At 32.7% G+C, this 19,705-nt stretch overlaps 1 protein-coding gene across 3 annotated transcripts in view; it reads right to left on the bottom strand.

Moving 5' to 3' along the window:
• LOC129216161 (myosin light chain kinase, smooth muscle-like) overlaps nucleotides 1-19,705 on the bottom strand; it is a 97,638-nt gene that overhangs the window by 60,842 nt on the left and 17,091 nt on the right. For 2 of the 3 annotated variants that reach the window (XM_054850329.1, XM_054850328.1), the window contains exons 4-5: nucleotides 19,378-19,487; nucleotides 12,557-13,771 (exon numbers count right to left, since the gene is read on the bottom strand). In XM_054850329.1, coding sequence (XP_054706304.1) covers nucleotides 12,557-13,771; nucleotides 19,378-19,487 — 1,325 coding nt within the window. Of the gene's footprint in view, nucleotides 1-12,556; nucleotides 13,772-19,257; nucleotides 19,358-19,377; nucleotides 19,488-19,705 lie in introns of those variants that run through there. The other variant, XM_054850330.1, reaches the window with a different exon arrangement.

Here is a 19,705-nt window from a genome sequence, read left to right as displayed (position 1 = left end):
AAAAATTCCAAATTTCCAAGTCCTGATGCTGATATACACCCTCACACAAAAACACCTTCACCTTCCTGATTAGTTGATCCAACTAAGTTCTTAAGATTAAATTCCTCATTTTTTTCTTCCATTTACAACTATACAACAATTTAACCCAAATTGTTGAATTTATTTTCATCTATAAGTAAGACGTTGTTCCAAAACGTTTTGAGCTTATTTATCATTGATTTTATGACGGAAAGCGTAAGCTTACTGTTTTCCGCACGAACAAGAAAATTTCTGCGGGAAGAGGTCCCATTTAATCCAGCTCATCAGAGAACTTGGTGAACAATTTTAGGTGAAAATTAAACGTAAAATGTTTCATTCAATTCTGCAGAAACTTTTTCAGTTCTGAAATGTGTATTTTTCATATTTTTTTAAACTGTAAACCTCCGATGACGCTTTGATAACTTTGCCAGTTGACCTTTTCTTACCTAATTTTCGATCCGATTCTTGTCCTTAAAGCATTTTATCAAGTACTTCACTATAGGATGGTATAACTTAGCTAATTTAGAGACATTTCAAACCAATTTACGGCTACTGTGAGGGGGAAAAAATCAAATTTCGAATCGTGTTTGTTGTTTTCTACGCATACTTGACATTTAAAAATAATAAGCAGAAAATTGGGGAATAAATAAGCAAAATTAAAGGCAAATGACTTCACAGTGTCATTACAATGCAAAAATAATAAAAAAAAACACATATGATAATTTTAATTATGAATTTATTCAAGAAGATTTCAGTGTACGATGACTTTTGTGGCGTATTTTTTCTCTGTCTCTTCGCTTTTTGACAAATTTCGAAAATAAAATCTGGCAATATTTTGAAAAAAAAACTACTGGTTTTTATTCGGAAGGGCATAGGAATGGTGTGAAAAAAAATTGGACTTTGTATTCGAATTCAGTTTTGCGTTATTTTGGTTTTACTACAAAATTTCAAGGTGTACGAACACTTTTGGGAGCCACTGTAAGTATCTTTATTTAAAAGATTTTATTTTAAAGCTTGGTAATGTTGCTAGGAAGTAATAAAACTCCTAAAAAATGCACGGTTTCCTAATTAACATAAATTTTTGTTTGCATTCAGAGATGGAAAAAAATGCAATTGGAATAGTTTTCAAATTTAAAACCCTAAAGATTTATCGAGTAATAATTCTTTCATGTGGTCTAAGAACCAATGATTTCAATTGACATAAAAAAAGCGTGTAATTGCGGATAAAGATATAAGTTTATGGAATATTTTCATGGGTTTCGTTTCTATTCATGTTTGTATTTCATATCTCTTCTCATTTTTTAGCTTTATGCATGATAACAACTTGATACTGAATATAATATTGAAATATAACATAATAGTTTTTTCTGCACCACCATTTCTTAAACTGTGCTCCCCGAAACTCCAAATTTCCAAAATCAATGAAAGATTGCACAATACTTGCATTCCTTCTTTAAATTCAAAAAAGTCATTGTAAAAAATCGAAAAAAATAAGGTTTAAGTGAAGCATTTTATTCAGCACTAGTGGTACCCGCATGGCTTTGCCCGAAGTAGAAAATCAAAAGGTCATTTGGTTCACCTGTATATTTACAAATAATGGTTGATGAATTTCTCGCCAATTTGCTTTGTTAATTTGCTCGCCCACGTTACGGTTCCGCATTATAATAATTTAATAATTTACTCGTCCCTGTATTGATAATTTGCTCGGAAAAGTGTTCTTAAAATTAGAATAGAAAAAGAACAAAATCGAATTTTCTAAAAATCACTTCGAGGTGCCCACTCTCATGCTACAAACTAATTGTGTGCCAAATTTCATGAAGATCAGCAGAGCGGTGTATACGCTATGCACCTCAGAGAGATCTAGACAGAGAGACTTTCAGCTTTATTATTAATAAAGATAAAAAAGATTTCCCGAATGAACTGCATAAAATCGCCAAAATGAATTGCAGATTTAAAAAGACCGGACTTATTATCAATGTACGACCTTTGACTGTGTCCGTGTTAGCATATGAAACCTCAATTGAAAACACACCTGATTCATCTTACCAGGAAACATCACGAGTTCAGTAATCATGAAAAAAGTTAAAAATGGTCGCATTCGAAAGAGTATCTTTAGAAAAAAATTTGACCCAAATATTGTGTACCCTCGTCCTTTTGTTTTTGAGATATGGGGGGTCAAAGTCTGTCGAAATCTTACGAAAATTCGCCAAATTTAAAGACTTGGCAAGAAATGGAAAATACCACGTGATTTCATCGCCTGCGTCTAGCAAGACTCTCATTTCCATTTCTGGTCATCTGCAAAGCGCGTAAACGATGTTTCGAATTAACCCTTTACTTGTGTGGGTAAAATTAAAAAGTAACTATGAAGCCTGTGAAATGGAAACTAGAGAGCTTTATCCAGAGGAGCTACAACTTTATAACGAAATTGAATGTAGGATTTAACTTTGTAATCGTGATAATAATGCATTTCAGAATTTAAGTGCATTTCAAGTGTGTTTTACTTAACTAATTTAAGTTTGTAGTCTTGTAATGAAATGTGTTGTAAGTAATTAATAATTATGTACGAGAGTTAATATGAATAAGTAAAAAATAACAGTGGCGTAGCTAGACCCGACTTTCGGGGGGGGGGGTTACTTCTTATATATATATATATATAATCGCTTGGAATTTTTTCCTTTTCTTCTTTTTTTTTTCTTTCTCATCTCTCTTCTTTTCTCTTTTTTTTTTTGAGACTAACGTTTTGGGGGGGGGGGGTTGTCCCCAACCCCCCCCCCCTTTAGCTACGCCCCTGAAAAATAACATGCTTATTAAAGCCTATATATTGAAAATAAAATGGATAGTTTTTGATGTTGAAAGAACATGATCATGGATTGTAGTATCCCAGCTCTTAGTTATTTTTTCAAAAGTTATTATCATTCATGAAGTTTTATTGTCTGACCACTGCTAGCGAAAATGTTTAATTTAAAATCGAAAAAAATAATAATTTAAAAAAAGAAAACAACGGATAGTAAATGTCAAAAATTTTCACAGCAAAACTAACGATGTCGGAAATTACTTCATAACAAATTCTTATCAAAAATTTTACAGTCGACGTTCATTACAACAACCCCTGTAGTTCGAAAAAGTCTGTCACTGCAACTGAAAGTCGCTATAACGTAAATGCACATCATATTGCATGTTATTTAGTCATTTTTAAAAATACTGAAGTCACTTTTACCAATTATGTTTCACGTTAAAAGGGAATTCAAATACGAGCAAAATAAAAATTAATACAGTTTTTTTTTATTTGACTTGTTAGAGGGTTTACACATAACTTGAAAACGATACACATAACGAAAAACACACTGGAAATAACTGACAGAAATCGTTTTTTTTTTAATTTGAGAACATGGTTTGAAATCTTTAAAAATGTTTTCTTCGTATTTAGATACTGTTGAAGACTTCAGATTTACGACTTTTCAAAAAAAAAGACTTTAAAGTGTGTTTACCGTTTCTCTACGGTTATCATATTTTTTTCAAAACAGTTTCATCATCGAATAAACTCTTTCAAAGGAAATATTTCACCCGCAGAAGCATAAAAGTTTTAAACATCAGTTTTTTTAACAGAATAACAAAAAATTCCATTGTTTTTACAATAAAATAAAACAAATATTTCGGGCTGTGGCGTTTTCCCCTATACAGTTGCACGTTAATATCCCGGAACACAAGCCCCTAAAAATTTCAATGCCGCAGTCTGTGCCACGACACCCCGCGCCATGGTAGTCACCCCGAGTAAAGAATTAATGCGATATTTCTCATGCGCTTTGGTGGTGACCAAACATGGAAGTGAAATGTCTTGTCAGATGCAGATGTTGAATTCGCGCCGTACCTTCCATTTCTGAACAAAACTCGCTAAATTTGGCGACTTTACTAAAAATTTCGGCAATTTTTAAGACATCATATTTCGATAACGTGGTCACGAGGGCACGTAGTTTCAGTGCCATAAACATGTTTTCCAATGTTCTTTCGAATGCCACCAATTAGGATTTTTTTTTGAATTTCCTTGATCGTGATGTTTCCTGGTTAGCAACATGAAATAAAATGATGCCGTTATGATACTAGTGGAGCTCAAAAGATTATTATCAACTGTCATAAAAGGCGGTGCTGGAACTTTTACAATTTGCAACGCTATATGTGAAAAGAAGTTGTCCACATACGCGTTAACCGCAACCTTGATGACATCACAATTAAACTTTCATCCGCAAAGATTAATCTGCCATGGGAAGGTAAAGCGCAGTATCTACTTTTTTTTCCCCCGTCATCTATTGTAATTCAACTTTATTGTCAGCTTTTTGTCATTACTTGTTTGGTTGATGAAAATAAATCACAAAAAAAAGTCAAATTCTAAATTTTCCTTTTGTTAAAATGGAATCAAAATGAGTCTCTTCAAAAAACTCATTTCTGAAGATACTGCGCTTTAACTTCCCACGGCAGTAATATTTTAAGCATATCTGCGTGAATAAAATAAGTTCACTCTTTTTTTCTTTCTCTTTTTTTTTCCTGGTATAAATTAAAAGTTTTGTTTGAAGGAGTCGTACAAAGAAATTTAGAGAAAGTTAAGAATTTCTGAGCTATTTCTCAAAGAAAATAAATATTATTTGATATGATTTCCGATCTTGTCGCGAGAAAACTACATATGAAGCAGTGAGAAGCAAAGGGATGTAAGTGGACATTTTCAAGTTTTGAGTAAAATGCGTTTAAAGATAACATCCTAGGTAGGCTTTCATTGATTTTTTTTCTAAATCATGCTGTATAGCAGCAACTACCAGGGTTACTAGTACCATCTATTGCCCTAAGACAGAGGAGAGGTTCACCTACCATGTGTACTGGGTGGTCATTCCAAGATCGTCAGCTTTCGAGATCGAGATTTTCGCTCACGTGATCGGTTGTGACGTAGGATTGTCTCAAAGTAGCATTTTAATCTATTCGAGCTTAGCTTGCGGCTAGGTTCGAGTAGATTAGAATTAGTGATGTAAAATACACGGGTATTTATTTTTAGGGGTAAATACCCAGGCCTTGGGTAAATACCCAAAAAATATTTACCTACCCGCTGGGTATTTACCCGATCCACATCACTAATTAGAATACTACTTTGTGACATTTCTACGTCACAACCGATCACGTAAGCGAGAATCTCGATCTCGCAAGCTGACGAGTTTGGAATGACCGCCCTGGTTATATCCAAATTTTTAATCTGGCCACTTACATCCCTTTGCTTCTCACCACCTTATATATGTTTAGAAATGATGCATTCAAACTATACTACTAAAGAAAAACTTGAGGTTTTCGAAAAAGGTGGGTTTAGATAGGGTTCCACTTATCAAAAATGTTAAGAATCGCTCGTCTGCACTCATGTCCCTTCAGTATGACTAAAAGACTGAGGAACAAAAAGTATGCGCTGCTGAACGCCATTTCACGGGTTAAATTGCTTGAATTCATCCCCTTCGGCTGTGTTGAAGACGAAAGAAAAGTTGATGAATGCAGACATGAATCTTTCTCCCGAAAATAGAACAAATTAAAACTATGTCCGACACTTCTGAATTTTGTTTATCAATTTCAATTCTTTCCGCTATCTTTTTTTCTGTTAATTCTCTATTTATTTGTACACAATAAATAGTATCAATGGCTTAACACAAGTTATTAATCAGGGTTTTGAAATATTTTGAACACTTCGTGTAATAAAATAGAAAAATAAGCCTTTAAAAAATCGTCCAAAGGTCGTTATCAAGAAAAGTTACAACGGACAAAACAAGCATAGAATGAAATAATGATTCTAAAACTTATTCTACCTGCAATTTCAGGAATTTTTTTTTTTTTTAATCACTAATGCAAATATAACAGAGTGAACTCTCAACAGCTGAAAATTACTATTACATTGAAACCTGTGTAGGTTGACAAGATGGCCCACTTTTAAAGGCTGATGTATATGATATGCAGCTAACTGAAAAAAGCAGTTAACTTAGGTGATCAACTTAAAGGTACGGTAGTCAACTTCACAGGTTTTACTGCATCAGAAAGAAGTATACAGTTAAGCCTCACCTTGTTTGTTGACTGTAGAATTCAAAGTGGCTAACTACGTGCAGAAATTATGATATTTACACTTTAACATATTACTAGTTTCAATGTATTTATTTATTTTTTTCAAAATAGCTGTAACAGATTGGATAGTATGAACTATCGAAAATATTGGAACCTGAGCAACTTTTCTAAAGGATGTTACAATAATTATTTGTACGAGAAAGATATTATTTAACTGATATTTTATAATGTTGCATTTTAAATCACATTTTAAGTACTGATGATTTGAAGTTGCGACACCTAGTATTTTTCCTGCTCCTAAATAAAATATTTTTAACCCTCCACAATTTGCTTATGTACAAACCATTGCTAGTCGATTATTCAAAATTAAAGTAAAGAATTTTACATATCTGGGGATGCACCGCACCCAACATCAATCACTTCTTGATATAGTTTATCCCTTCTTGATAAACTGCCAAAAATAGAAAAAAAAATAGGGGGCTCTAACTCCAAAAAAGAGTGGGTGGTGGGGGGAAAACAGAGGTCATATTTGGATTCAGGGATTCATTTTACGTAAGAATCAGCTACAAAAGTGTCAAAAGTATTTGGAGAGGGGAGGGGGTTTGCACTTACAGATTTATTAGCAAAGAGTTTGGTCAAACTGCTCAAATAGAAAGAGTCTGAAACAGCAGAATTTCCTTTATATTTAGTAATGTTCTCATCAATTTTTTTGAGGGTATACTCCCAGTAATCTATTATTATGCACAATATGTGTATGCAATCATATACATAAAAGTAAGTCTAAAAAATGTTTGAGAGAACACGGCGTATATGGGTAACCCTATGGGAACACCCCTGTATATATTAGATATATATAGCCTACCTAACCTGGTAGCGTAGTTATGCTGTTATTAGGATCTGCGTAGTTTTCACAAGTAGTTAGGTTTGCCCCAAATATAGGAAAAATCAAATGTTATGCTGCAAAACTGTTGCAACCAATTATGTTATCAAAAGAAAACGGCTCTAAAACAAGTTATTTAAATACCTTACATTCAAAAAAGTTTTATTAAAAAAAAGAGAGAGCTTTAATTAAGCAAAACTTAACTCTATTAAGGCAGACAACGTGCTTCAAATATTGTTGACATATGTCTCGAAATGGCGTAACATAGAATCTCCCAAGCTAGGTTTAGAAAGCGGTTGCTGATAACAATCGCTGAATATATCATTCTTTGAGCAGCTGTACATCAACACTCTGGTACCGACTTGATAAGAATGGAAAGTTTTATCCATGATTTATATTCTTAATCTGTTGCTTTATTTTCAGTTATCGATCATAAATCTCTTTGTATAGCTGCATAAGGATCGAAATATTTTTAGCAGAAAAGGGCAGAAATCTGAGCCTAAATAAGCAGAGATGGCGAAACAATGATAGATCCCTTTGCCTGGGAAATTTCAGTTTTGTTACGCGTAAAGGAACCAGAACTGAATTTCCTTTTAATTCTATCCCTATATCTGTTCAAAATTCGGTACTGTTTAAGGCATGAGTACAAACACTCAAGGTGTAACGAGCTTTCTTTTAAAGGATTTTGCATTTCTTAGAGTGAACCTTAAAAAAACCTCGATTTAGACTTTTTGTTTTGCATACAGTGAACCGTCGTTTTACGCGGGGGTTACGTTCCTCAGAAATGATGCGTAAATTAAGAATTAATAGTAGTGTTAAAATAGGGGTTAGGTTCCATAGATTAAAAAAAAAAACTACTTCATTCTAGTGATGACTAATTGTATAATAAGTTTAATGTGCACTTATATCGATTTTTATGCACAACATGTATAAAGAAAAACTAATTTCGTGTTCTGTTTATAAATAGGAGCTGGCTATGATAGTCTTTTGGAAGTCACTAAGATTTTTTTCTCTGTAATTCTTTGCAGAGCATTAACGCATCCATGACCACTTGCGTCACATTTCCATGACAGAATCTTCCTTCACTAACAAATCAGAAAGATCATTTCTACTGTCTAGGAATGGCTCAAAATTTTCAGTGTTTACGTTTTTGGTTGTGTGTCACCGATGTCGGTATCCTCGTTGGTTTTGCCCTCCTTTGTCACTCCCAAAAGCTCTTCTTCCAGTGAGTTCTGAACTGTGTGAATTTTATAACTTTACTTCTGGAACCAATCGCATAAAATGTCTCCAGTGGTCCAAGCTCGATTTTTAGCACGACAAAATGCAGTTTATTACGTGTAATCTGAACTCTGTAAGAGTTTTGATTTTGAAAAAAGGGAAAATTTTATCTGTTCGCAATACCGTACCTGCGTAAAACTCAAACTCGTAAAATAAAAGAAAGATGTCAAATCTTAAACCGCGTAAAATAAACCCGCGTAAAATGAGGGTCTACTGCTTGAAAATGTTAGGCAACAAAACCGTTTGCTGACAATTGCTATTAGGTAAGTTAAAAAGCAAGCAAACTAGGGGACGGCTACTGAAAGTTCGGTAAACGCTCAAGCCAGCTGATTGCTATATTGGCAGTTATTTTCTCATTAGTAGGCTTTTTATACATGTAATCGAACCAATTTTTAGTCAATTTTTAAAAAATGCAAGGAGAGTCAGTGAAAATTAAAGAAAAAAAAAGCCCGGAGTCGGAGTCGGCATGTTTTCTAACGACTCCGACTCCTTTACCCCAAAATCAGTCCGACTCCGACTCTGCGACTCTGACTCCACATTTCTTCAAGTGTAAAAAAAAAGAAGCAAGATTGAGACAGTAGGGGGGATGGTCAAACCTGATCGAATCATCTGCAGTGGATTTTGTTTCGTGAAATTTGCTGTATTGGGAGAAATTCGCGATGAACATTACTGATCCTAGCTCCATTCCATGGTGCAGACTTCTATGATACTAGAATTATCCCACAATACGAAAGTGTTACAATTCCTGTGGTTCTTATAGTTAGAAGTGGCTCAAATATTGCTGTAAGTTTTTCAATAAATCAATTCAGGTAGTTTTCTTTTGTGGATCATGGGAAACTTAGATACATTTCGAGATGACCCTATATCTAGTCCTCCACTATTAGATAAAACGCCAGTCTCTTAAAATATATTTTTTATCACATTATTTGCAAAAAAAAACATGTTTTACTTTTCTTTTTTTTTTTTTTTTTTGTTTACTTTGAAAACAAATAGTTACATGATGTTCGTCAAATTTTTTAACCGACGAAAAAAAGAAGAAGGTTTTTAAATCGACCCGGCTTTTTTTTTTAATGTATGACCACGCATAACTATTTACAGAACTGTACGATTTCGATAATTCTTTTTTATTGAAAAGGGTATACCCCGAAGTTAGTCCCATATAAATTTGGAAAAAAAATCCTACCCTAAGAGTTTATATATATATATATATATATATATATATATATATATATATATATATATATATATATATATATATATATATATATATGACCACGCATAACTTTTTACAGAATAGTCCGATTTTAATTATTCTTTTTTTATTGGAAAGGGAATATCTTGAAGTTGCTCCCATGTAAATTTGTAGAAAAAAAAAATCCTACCTAAGGGTGGGAAAAGGGGGGTGATTTGTTGCTCACTCTCAGATTTTTTGATGCTGAGTTGGGTATTACAAAAAAAAAACCCTCACGATGAATGAGCTTCAGACCTGTCTGTCTGTCGTGATTACTGCCGTGGGCAGATAAACGGCAGCATCCGCTTAAAAGAGTTTTCGAGATATTTGGAAAAATGTGTGTTGGATTCAATACTAATAATGGGGAAAATCCTGGAATTAGAAGTTTTTTTCTGCGGAAACCAAGTAAGCAAGCTTGTACAACAAAGCTAACGTACACTAGATGACAAAATGCAAAAAAATTTAAAATGAAAGAAATTGCAGTTATTGCCCTTTACCTGCCCACGGCAGTGTAGACCTCTCAATCTCGGGTATTTATGTTTGGGAATAGTTTTTAGTGCCTGTCGTTTAAAAAATTTTATACTTAGGATTTGTATGAAAAGTAGGGTGAAGTTTAGTGATGTTGACATACTATTTTGTACATTTACACTGAAAAGAATGAAAAAAGAAAATTTAAATAAAAAATAAGAACATACTTTAAAAACTGCAGCTGGATATTGCTCTAAAAAGTAAAAAATAATTTCATTCTTTGAACAACATCTATACTACTTTTTGAACATAACTCGGCGCAAAGACAGTAGATAAAATCATACTTAAACATAATTCGATGACAAATGTAAATTTTAATAGACCGAGGTTCTTCAATAGAATTCGCATACAACATTTTAAACAACATATTTGTGTATCGATATAAATGTTTCGCTCGAATTTTGGCTGGTTTTCATGAAAAATGAAAAATGGTTACACATAATTTTCCCTATCATTTTTGCGCTGACTTCAAAAATTATGTCGAAAAAGTAGTATAGATGTTGTTTAAAGAATGATATTATTTTTTACTTTTCAGAGCAATTTCCAGGTGCAGTTTTTGAAGTCGGTTCTATTTCTTTTTATTTATTTTTTTATTTTTCTTTATTTAAAAACTTTTGTTTACTTCCGAGAAAAATAGTTGCATGATTTTCATCAAATTTTTACTTTTTTTGTTTACTTGGAAGAAAGAAAATTGTTGCATGACAATTATTATCAATATCATTACTTTAAAAGCGAACCGTTTCTTTCATACAATAGTTACTAATAAAAAACTGGAAATATGGGAGTATGTTTCAAAAAGTTGTTTCAAAGTTTTCCTCGGTGTTTACAAACACAACGTAAAGATAGCTTTGATTACTTTAAAATACCACACTCCATTTTTAGCATTTAGGGAAATACAGCGTATTTTCAACGCCTTTCAACAGCTGTTTGCAGTTTACATTGCAAAGTTTCTTCTGCTGTTGAAAAAAGACTTTTTTACAACATTTTTATTTCGTCTTTGTTTAAAAAAAAAAATCAGTTCTAAATAACTAGTAACTCTTTCCCCTATATAAAAATAGGAAGAAATATTCAGAATTAAAGCAAAAAAAATAGTAACTGCTTAATGTAATAAAACTTTTTAAAATTTTTATCCAATATATTTTTTAAGGATATTGAAAAACTTAATTTAAAAACTTCGCAGCGTACTTTCGTATTATTACTTTCATCCTTATTTACCTTTTTTTTTTCTTTTTTTGTCATAGAAATTGCTCTTCTAAGATTTGTAATATACGGCAATATGCTAGTCAGGAAATTTTCATTTTTTCATTACTTATATAGTGTGTAGTAAAATAACATACAGAACCTGATATTTTAGCCGTTACCACAAACTGCATTGAATACGCATGGACAAACCACATAACACATGAAAACATTGACCTAGAAAAAGATCTTACCTTAATTTTAAGCGCAACCATGTTTTATGCACAAAAAAATGACTCATTTTTGAAATTGAACTAAAATTTCAATCAAATGAATAACTTTTTAATGAAAAAAATCAGGTTTTTCATAAAAAATTCAAATTTCCCCCAATAACATTTTTAAATGAATCCAGCAGTTATTTCATTATGTTTTCACATTTATTTTGCTCTCATTCTTCGTATTATTTATTTTCTACCTCTCATAACATCAGAAACGACTCAGTTTTTATCTCCAAAACATTGCTGAAATCTATTATATGCAATCGTTCATATATTTACGCTATTCAGTCATCGTAGAATCAAAAGTTGTTGTTTTTTTCTAATTAATTGTAAGCAAAAAAAGATTTTGAATAATGTTTTCTCGATTGGAATGCAAAAGAATTAAATGATGTAATACCAAACAGAAGTTTCGGTTATCATTTGGAAATTCTTAAAAAACATTCCTAAAATGGAAAATGATAAGTAATCCTCATAAAGGTGATTTAGTGATTGCAATCCATAGCAATAAATCATTTTAAAAATAAGAGCAGCTTTATTTTTATTTATTTAAAAAAAAATACGTTTTAAAAAGTTTTGTGTATGACAATAAGTAAAGCAGGTTTTTTACAATTGATTAACAAATCAATCTTAATCTAACACATAAAAATAAGCTATAAAATCAGTATAATTTTGAGTCAAGAGTTAATAAAATATTGGAGTTTTTTCTTCTTGTATGTCCACAATTATTAATTTATTTCAAGTTTTCTTTATTTGTTTAAGCTTCTTTTTGCTTCCAAATTAAAAAAAAAACTTGAAGAAACGAATTCCATAAATTACAAAACATTTGTTTAAAAATGTTAGCACTTTAAAGTAAGTAATCCTTAGTGAATCATTAGTTTCATCGAAATAAAAAGGAAAAATCTTAAAAACATAAAATTAATTATAAATTAATTGAAATTTTAAAACCTCAATTTCGTGTATTACTAAATCAATAAATGACAATTTTTTGTCATTTATATATTATGAAGTTAGCGAATGAGAAATACGATGTCATTTCACTTCTAGGAGGAAGTAAAAAAAACTAAACATTACATAAATTGTACTTACTTAGATCGACATCAGATATTAAAGGTTCAGCACTTGTATGAACATCACTCAGTCTATCCGATTGCGTTGATTGGCTATTTGTTGGTTCTTCTTTAATTGCATGTGAAATAATTTCGGGAACTAGAGTACAGTCACTTTCTTTTAACTCTGAACAAACTACATCTATGATCGAAGAATTTAGCACGTTATTTTGTTGGAAATTCTCGTGACTAAATTGGCTGTCAAGAGTCTGATCTTTCACTTGATCGCAGTGATACTCATCGTTAGTGGAAGAAGAACTATAGTTTTTCTTGTCATTGCCATCAAATACAAGTTTTGAATCATTTTCTTCACAGTCAATATTTATGATTTCGAATTTCTCCCCACCATTGACGATAAGTGCAGAGTCGTTTTCGTCATTTTCGTTTACATCAACTGAACTTTTTCTGCTGTTACTACTGCTACTTTTCCTCCTCATGAATCTACCAAATTTAAAGAAACCTCCTTCAGATTCTTCATTACCAGAATGCCGCCGTTCAGCTGCCGAAACTGCGTTTTTCACATCAACACCACTTTGCTTCAAGGAGCCTCCCGAAGCCTTTGATGAATCTTTCGATTTCGAAACAGCTGTCGCGTTTTCAAAACGTTTCAAGTAGGACGATATACGTCCTGGCTTCTTTTGCTTTAGTTGAGAGCCTTTTTCACTATAATCCACCAATTCTATATTGTCCTCAGCTGTGCTTAATGTCCTATATGGAACTTGATTGTGGCGAATGATACCATTGGTTTTCAGTTCACCATTCCTCTTATTGGCATCCGATAGTCTCTGGTTGTCTTTAGTGACTTCCGGCATTTCCCCAACGAATATGTCAGGTATTTTAACTCTGAGGAAGCTCTTCCGGTTCTTCCGACAGTCTTCCATGGATTTCGAAAGCTGCTTTTTACTCGGGTGAACGACAGCTTGTTCTCGGACGGATCGATCAGTAGTCTTATCTTCGTTTTTCTTCCATATTTGACTGAAGTGGGAGAACTTTGATTTTGGTGTCGCGTTCTGAGAGTTCTGTCGTGAATCACGAGAGGCACTTCGTGAACGTGTACGAGATTGAGCATTTGACAGAGTGCTGTCCACACTCAAACTGACGTTCCGTCTTTCCGACGATCTTGACCTCAGCTCTTTGCTTTTGACAGGACCTAATTTTTCTTTCGAAGACCCGTTCATTTTTTCCTCCTTCAGATCTGAAAAATAAATAAATAAATAAATGACAATATTAAAAAATTTAAAAAAAAATGAATAAAGTATGCTGTAATAAGTTTGTTTGGAATAGTGTTGCGTATTGGTTCTTCACCATTCAATGCTGAAATTTATTGAGTTATCCATAATGGCTAAAATCGTCGTGATGATACAGCTGGTACTATAAACAATTTTACGCTTTAGCCGTGTTCACATGAGACGTTTGTATCTCGGAATTCTCTTCTCCAGATTCGAAAAAAACAGTAAGAAAATTCACCGTTCATATGTGAAAAGAAGTTTCACCAGAGAACGAGGTTTTACCCAACATTCTTAGCGACTATACCCAGTAACTAAGCAAACTTGTTTCGTGTAGTGTATTCTGATTAAAAATCCGGCATTTACTCCAGTAGAAAGCAGATAGACGAAATATCCACAATTACCCGGGAAATAACCGGAACATGGTTTAAAGCAGGTTTTTTTCGAGGTAGAAAAGCTTCATGTGAAGGAGACGGTTGTAATCAGTCTCTATCAATTTTAATAATAAATCACTTTCAGAACTAGCTACCCGTAAAAGCTACAAATTACCGCAGCTGACGCAGAATTGAAAGCAGTACCGAACAGCTCAGTAACAACATTCAGTGACATTAATTTTGTCCTAATTTTGAGCTTCTCAGTATAGAATAGCCATAACTGAGATGAGGGGTGAAGCCTCAGATAAGCGCTGAAAGTATGTTTACACTGGCAGCTAAAAATATAGTAGTGAACCAGAGAGGTCCGAAAACTTGGTTAGGCTCTATCCGAAAAACGTGAGGATGAAGCTACGGTGTACACGAGTTACAGCCCAATAGCCGGAGCTGAGGTAGAATTGAAAGCATTACCAAACAGTTCTGATTACATCATATTGAGACTGAAATAGAACTGTTAAAAGTAATGCCGTAAATGAGTGGTTAAAAGTGATATAATACCACTTTCAATATCCCATGTTTTTAAATTCTTTTAAAAAAATTTCAGCATAGATATGGAAGAAAAAAACAGAATTTTTTTAATTATATACAGTGAAACCTGTGTAAGTTGACCACTTGCGGTGCACTACTTTAGTGGTCAACTTAAACAGGTGGTCAACTTATAGAGGCTGAATTATATGATAAGATCTAATTCTGTGCCTGAAAATAGCGGTAAACTTACAAGGGTGGTCAACTTAACAGGTTTTACTGTATTTCCTTTATTGAAAATATTTTTATAATAAAAAATACTGTCCACAGTATTAAGCTTTTTTTATTTTATTTCTTCTAACTGAAGATTTTTTGTGACAATATTTGTGACAAAACAGAGCTGCTATTAAATCATTATAGTTTTAAGAAAATGTAAAAAGATGGGGGTTTTTTCAGAAATGTGCACATAAAAAGTAACACGTTCAAGTTAAAAAGAAAATTACTTTTTATGAAATCGCGAGGTAGTAGATTAATGAAAAAACGATAATTAAGTCTTTTTTTTTTCTTTTTTTTTTTGTAGTTTGTTTATAAAAACAACGGAATACACATAGCATAAAAATAACTACGCATCCAAAATGCATCATTTACAAAATTCACTTAACACTTATAGATACTTTGTCAAACCGTGGCAGAAGATTCATTAATTTTAGTGCAATCAATTCAAATTAAGTAACCAACCAGAGAGGAAAAGTTTGGGATGATTTTCAATTTTTGTTCTTTTATTCTGCTTTTGATGCTAATAGCAGAATTTTGTAGTGGCCATTACGTGAGCGATTATGCGTTATATCCAATACTTTATAAGAGGACAAAACATACTAGTTTACTTGCGCAGTCTATACAGTTTCTTAGGATTACAGTGCCATTTTCTGAGCTGTTTCTCTAAGTTTTATCTGCTAGCTTTTTCATAGGCGGATTTAGGACTGAGTTCCTGGGGGGGGCAGGAATTTTTTTTTTTTTTTTTTTTTTTCTGAGCAACATTTTTATTGCCCCCCACTCCCATGCTTTTGTCTGTTTCCTATGATGCATAAGTCCATGCTTTACTTTTTTGTGTGTCGTTTTCATTAATGTGTGTTTTCATGCTGTCCTTTTCGAATTGACCTTAAGAGATGGAGCTGGTATCAAGAAACAAGAGAGTGACTCAGGGCGCCCTTTTAAGTGGGAAATAGAATATCTCCAATTTTAGGGGTCCGGGGGTTTCTTCCCCGGAGGAAATTTTGTAAAATGGATATAAAATTCTGCATATTGAAGCCTTATTATAAAGGTTAATTGGACAGACATAGAAATTGATAACTGGACTATACAGTTATACAGTATTGTTCAAACTTTAAGAAACAGTCATTTTAAGTTTGAAAGAAAAAATAAACTATAGATTACAACAACCTTTATTATCATTACAACAACCTTATCATTTACAACATTATCATTACAACAACCTTTTTTTAACATGTATAGCCTGGAGCAAAAGAGAGTCAGGGGACATGATTCAGTTATTTAAATGTATCAAAATGAAAGATGTAAATGGATTAAATTTTTGCGGGGAAAGCAGGACGAGGGTTAATTTTTTTAAGCTATTTAAATCTCAGGCTAACTTGGAAATTAGGAAAAACTTCTACTTTAGTAGGGTCGTGGGTACTTGGAACAGCTTGCCGAAAGAGGCGGTTATGAGCAAGGGGATGGATAGCTTTAAGAGGGACATTGATCTTCATTGAGGAATAATTAATTGACTCTGACCAGTCTAGCTGGGCCCGGAGCCTGTTGCTGGTTGTCTCATTTGTACTTGTATTATAAGTAGTGCAGAAAACCAAAAGGAATAGAGGTAGTGTATCATTTTTTCCCCTGGCTAATCAGATTAACAATATGGTGTAGAAGTAATTGGAGCCCACTTTGCTTAGGATTTTCAAAGACTTATCTAATTATTTTCAAGGACTCTAGAATAAATAAAATTATTTAATGCACTTCATTTGTACCTTCCAGTCTCTGATATTTTAGTACTTGAATGTAAATTTTTACAGTCCTGTTCTAAATTTGTTAGAAATATTTATTTTAAATTTAAAAGAAAAAAGAAACCATAGATTTCTCATGATAACTTTTCTTCAGTTGCAAGTGGGGCAGAAAACGAAAAGAAATAGAAGTAGTGTGTATTTTTCCCCGTGCTAAACAGACAGACAATATGCAGAAAAAGTAAGATAAAAGCAATCAATACAAAAGAATTGCCAAAATACTGCATTCGGGATTGAATAAATAGATATGAAACAAGAGCAAGATATGAAACATGTGAGTTACAAAAATGTATTTCAAACAATATGTTACAAAAGTTAGAACCATGATTTTTACATTTTTAATACAGGAGGTGGCAAGGAGCTGAATTTGACATATTTCGGCATTCCTCCCCCTCTACCATTTGTTAGAAATTTTAAAATTGAAGGTTTGTAGCCACACGTTTCCAAATGTTCAAGGTTTTCAAGCACTTAAAAATGAAATTAGTTTTTTCAAGCAATTTCCATTTTTTAAGGAACAAATCATGAATTTTCTTTTTTTTTGGGGGGGGGGGGAGAGTTAGGAATCCACTTCAAAGCAGGGGCCCTAAGCAATAGCTTGTTTATCTTATAGGCAAATTCAGCCCTGTTTGTAATTCACTCTTACCTGCAGATTTTTGCTCGATTTTTTGTAACTTTTATGAAAATTCGTCAGTTTTTACGGTTAAAGGTTTTTTCGACTTTACCAATCTTTGTTAGGTTTTTATAGACTTTTATAAAATTTCAGTAAATTTTTCCAAAACTGTTGATGACTCAATTATTTAGATTTCAATAATGACAAGGACTGTCTCGCTTAGACTTAGATGATTATGACTTACCTTACTTTTTAAACAGTATTTATAAAGTAAGTAAAATTGTACTCTCCCTCTAAGTAAAAAGATTTATTTAATCAGAACACTCAGATAACTGAAATTTATTCAGTTTATGATAGTATTTATTTTCTCTCTCTCTCTTAAAAAAGAGAGAGAGAAGGGGAAAAAAACTGTTTTTTAGAATTTCTCAAGGGCTAATTAATCTACTAAGAACAAATATTATGCACAAATATACTTTAAATGTGGACAAAAATCATAACGAGTAGATCGTTCTGTTAGCGCAAATGGGAGGGGGGGAGTTTTTTCCCTTTTGCTTTGGATTCTAATTTGTTAAAATAATCGTCAATTATTATAAAGTGTTGCGGCTTAATGTATAGCTTGTTAAGCCTATATTTTCATTCATATACTTGCCCAAATGGTTTTCAGTCCAAAATAATGAATTTAGACACATTTTCAGCACCCCAGTGAGAGCTGTACTATTTGTATTTAATGTTCGGTTTTTTTTTTTTTTTTTTTTTTTTTTTTTTTTTTTTTTCATCCTTTTCTTTTCTCCCATCAGAAAAGGACATTCGCTTTTCTCTTCATTTTCATTAAACTATTCATAAACGAAAAAGTCATGATTTTTTTGTTTTAAGATTTTGGAAGATGTGTTGTTACTATATAAAGTCCTCCCAAAATTGGGGTGCATTGCCCCCGATGCCTCTCCCCTATAAATCCACCCATGCCCTTCTGAACTATTCAAAAAAGAAAAAGTAATAATATTTTTCTTTTTTTTTTAATTTTTGGAAGGTGTGTTGTTACTACATAAAGTCCTCCCAAAACTGGAGGGGCATTGCCCCCTCTGCCCCCCCCCCCCATAAATCCGCCCATAAGCTTTTTCTATTGTCTTTACAAATTTTTGAAAGCTTGCCTTATTTCCTCACATTGAAGAAAGGATTTCGTAAAACTCCAAGACACTGGAATACAAAATTTATTGAAACTCTGTGCGAAAAAAAGTTGAATTTCTTATTTTTAAAAATCAAGTTTCCTTCCCCAGATGGAAAGCATTGAACAATATTTCTTAAACAAAACAATAAAACGGCACTTTAAAAAAAAAAAAGCCGAATGCATTTGTTTTATAGAAAGTGCATTAAGAGTACATATTTCAAACGAGTGGATTTTAAACAAAGCGAAAGAATATCAAAAAATTTTAGTGCCTCAAAAGTGGCAATTTTTGAAAGTGTTGACTTGCATTTCTTACAAAATTATTCATTTTGGACACGTGTTTTATCTAAAAAATTCTAAATTGTTTAGCTTTTCTTGGTAACCTGGTTCTTTTTTCTATTGACTTAAAAAATATACAATTTAAGAACAAAATATTATTAAAATATCAATTTAACACAATAATTTTTTGATCTTCATTTCAAAGCCAATAAATGCTAATGATACAAAATTAAAATTGTCTCATGAGATCATTTAATATAATTGAATGACGGTTTCGTGAAACAGTTTCATGTGACTTGGGGAAAGGGAGAGATTGCACAATAAACATAATAATAAATGTTTCATCATTTAAATTTAAAAAATTAAGCTTTCTTAAATTATTGAAAAACCGCTTTGCATTCCGTACTAACAAGTAGACACATTTTGGATAGCAGAAATAAAAACTTACCCTATGAAGTGCAATTTAATTGTTAAAGTGCTAATTTACTCATCAAACAACCATTTCCATTAATTCTAAATAATCCAACGTAGTTAAGTGAGTTTTGAAGAAAAAAAAATGGTGCCTCACGTTTGATAGAGAACTTGGTCTGCGTTATGGTCGTCCCCATGATGTTGGTGGCAGTGCAGCTGTATAATCCGGAGTCTTCGATTTGTGGCATCTTGATTTGAAGGAGGCACCTGCGCACGCAAACATAGTTATAAAATCACTCGAAACAAAACACGCGCATATCTTATTCCTTTACTGCGTCGAGTTATGTCGTAATTTGACACCTTGGTGCTCGTCTGCCTCGGATATTATTCTCATTAAATTGTTAGTTAAAATTCATACTTTGCAACTGACAGTGGCGGATTCTCACATTTGAACAGGGCTGCGGAGTCGGAGAGTCACAGTAGGA

This window comes from Uloborus diversus, chromosome 2, assembly GCF_026930045.1.
Source record: "Uloborus diversus isolate 005 chromosome 2, Udiv.v.3.1, whole genome shotgun sequence".
NCBI classification, from domain to species: domain Eukaryota; kingdom Metazoa; phylum Arthropoda; class Arachnida; order Araneae; family Uloboridae; genus Uloborus; species Uloborus diversus.
The sequence above is the reverse complement of the archived record's forward strand: the minus strand, read 5'-3'. Positions and strand labels throughout refer to the sequence as shown.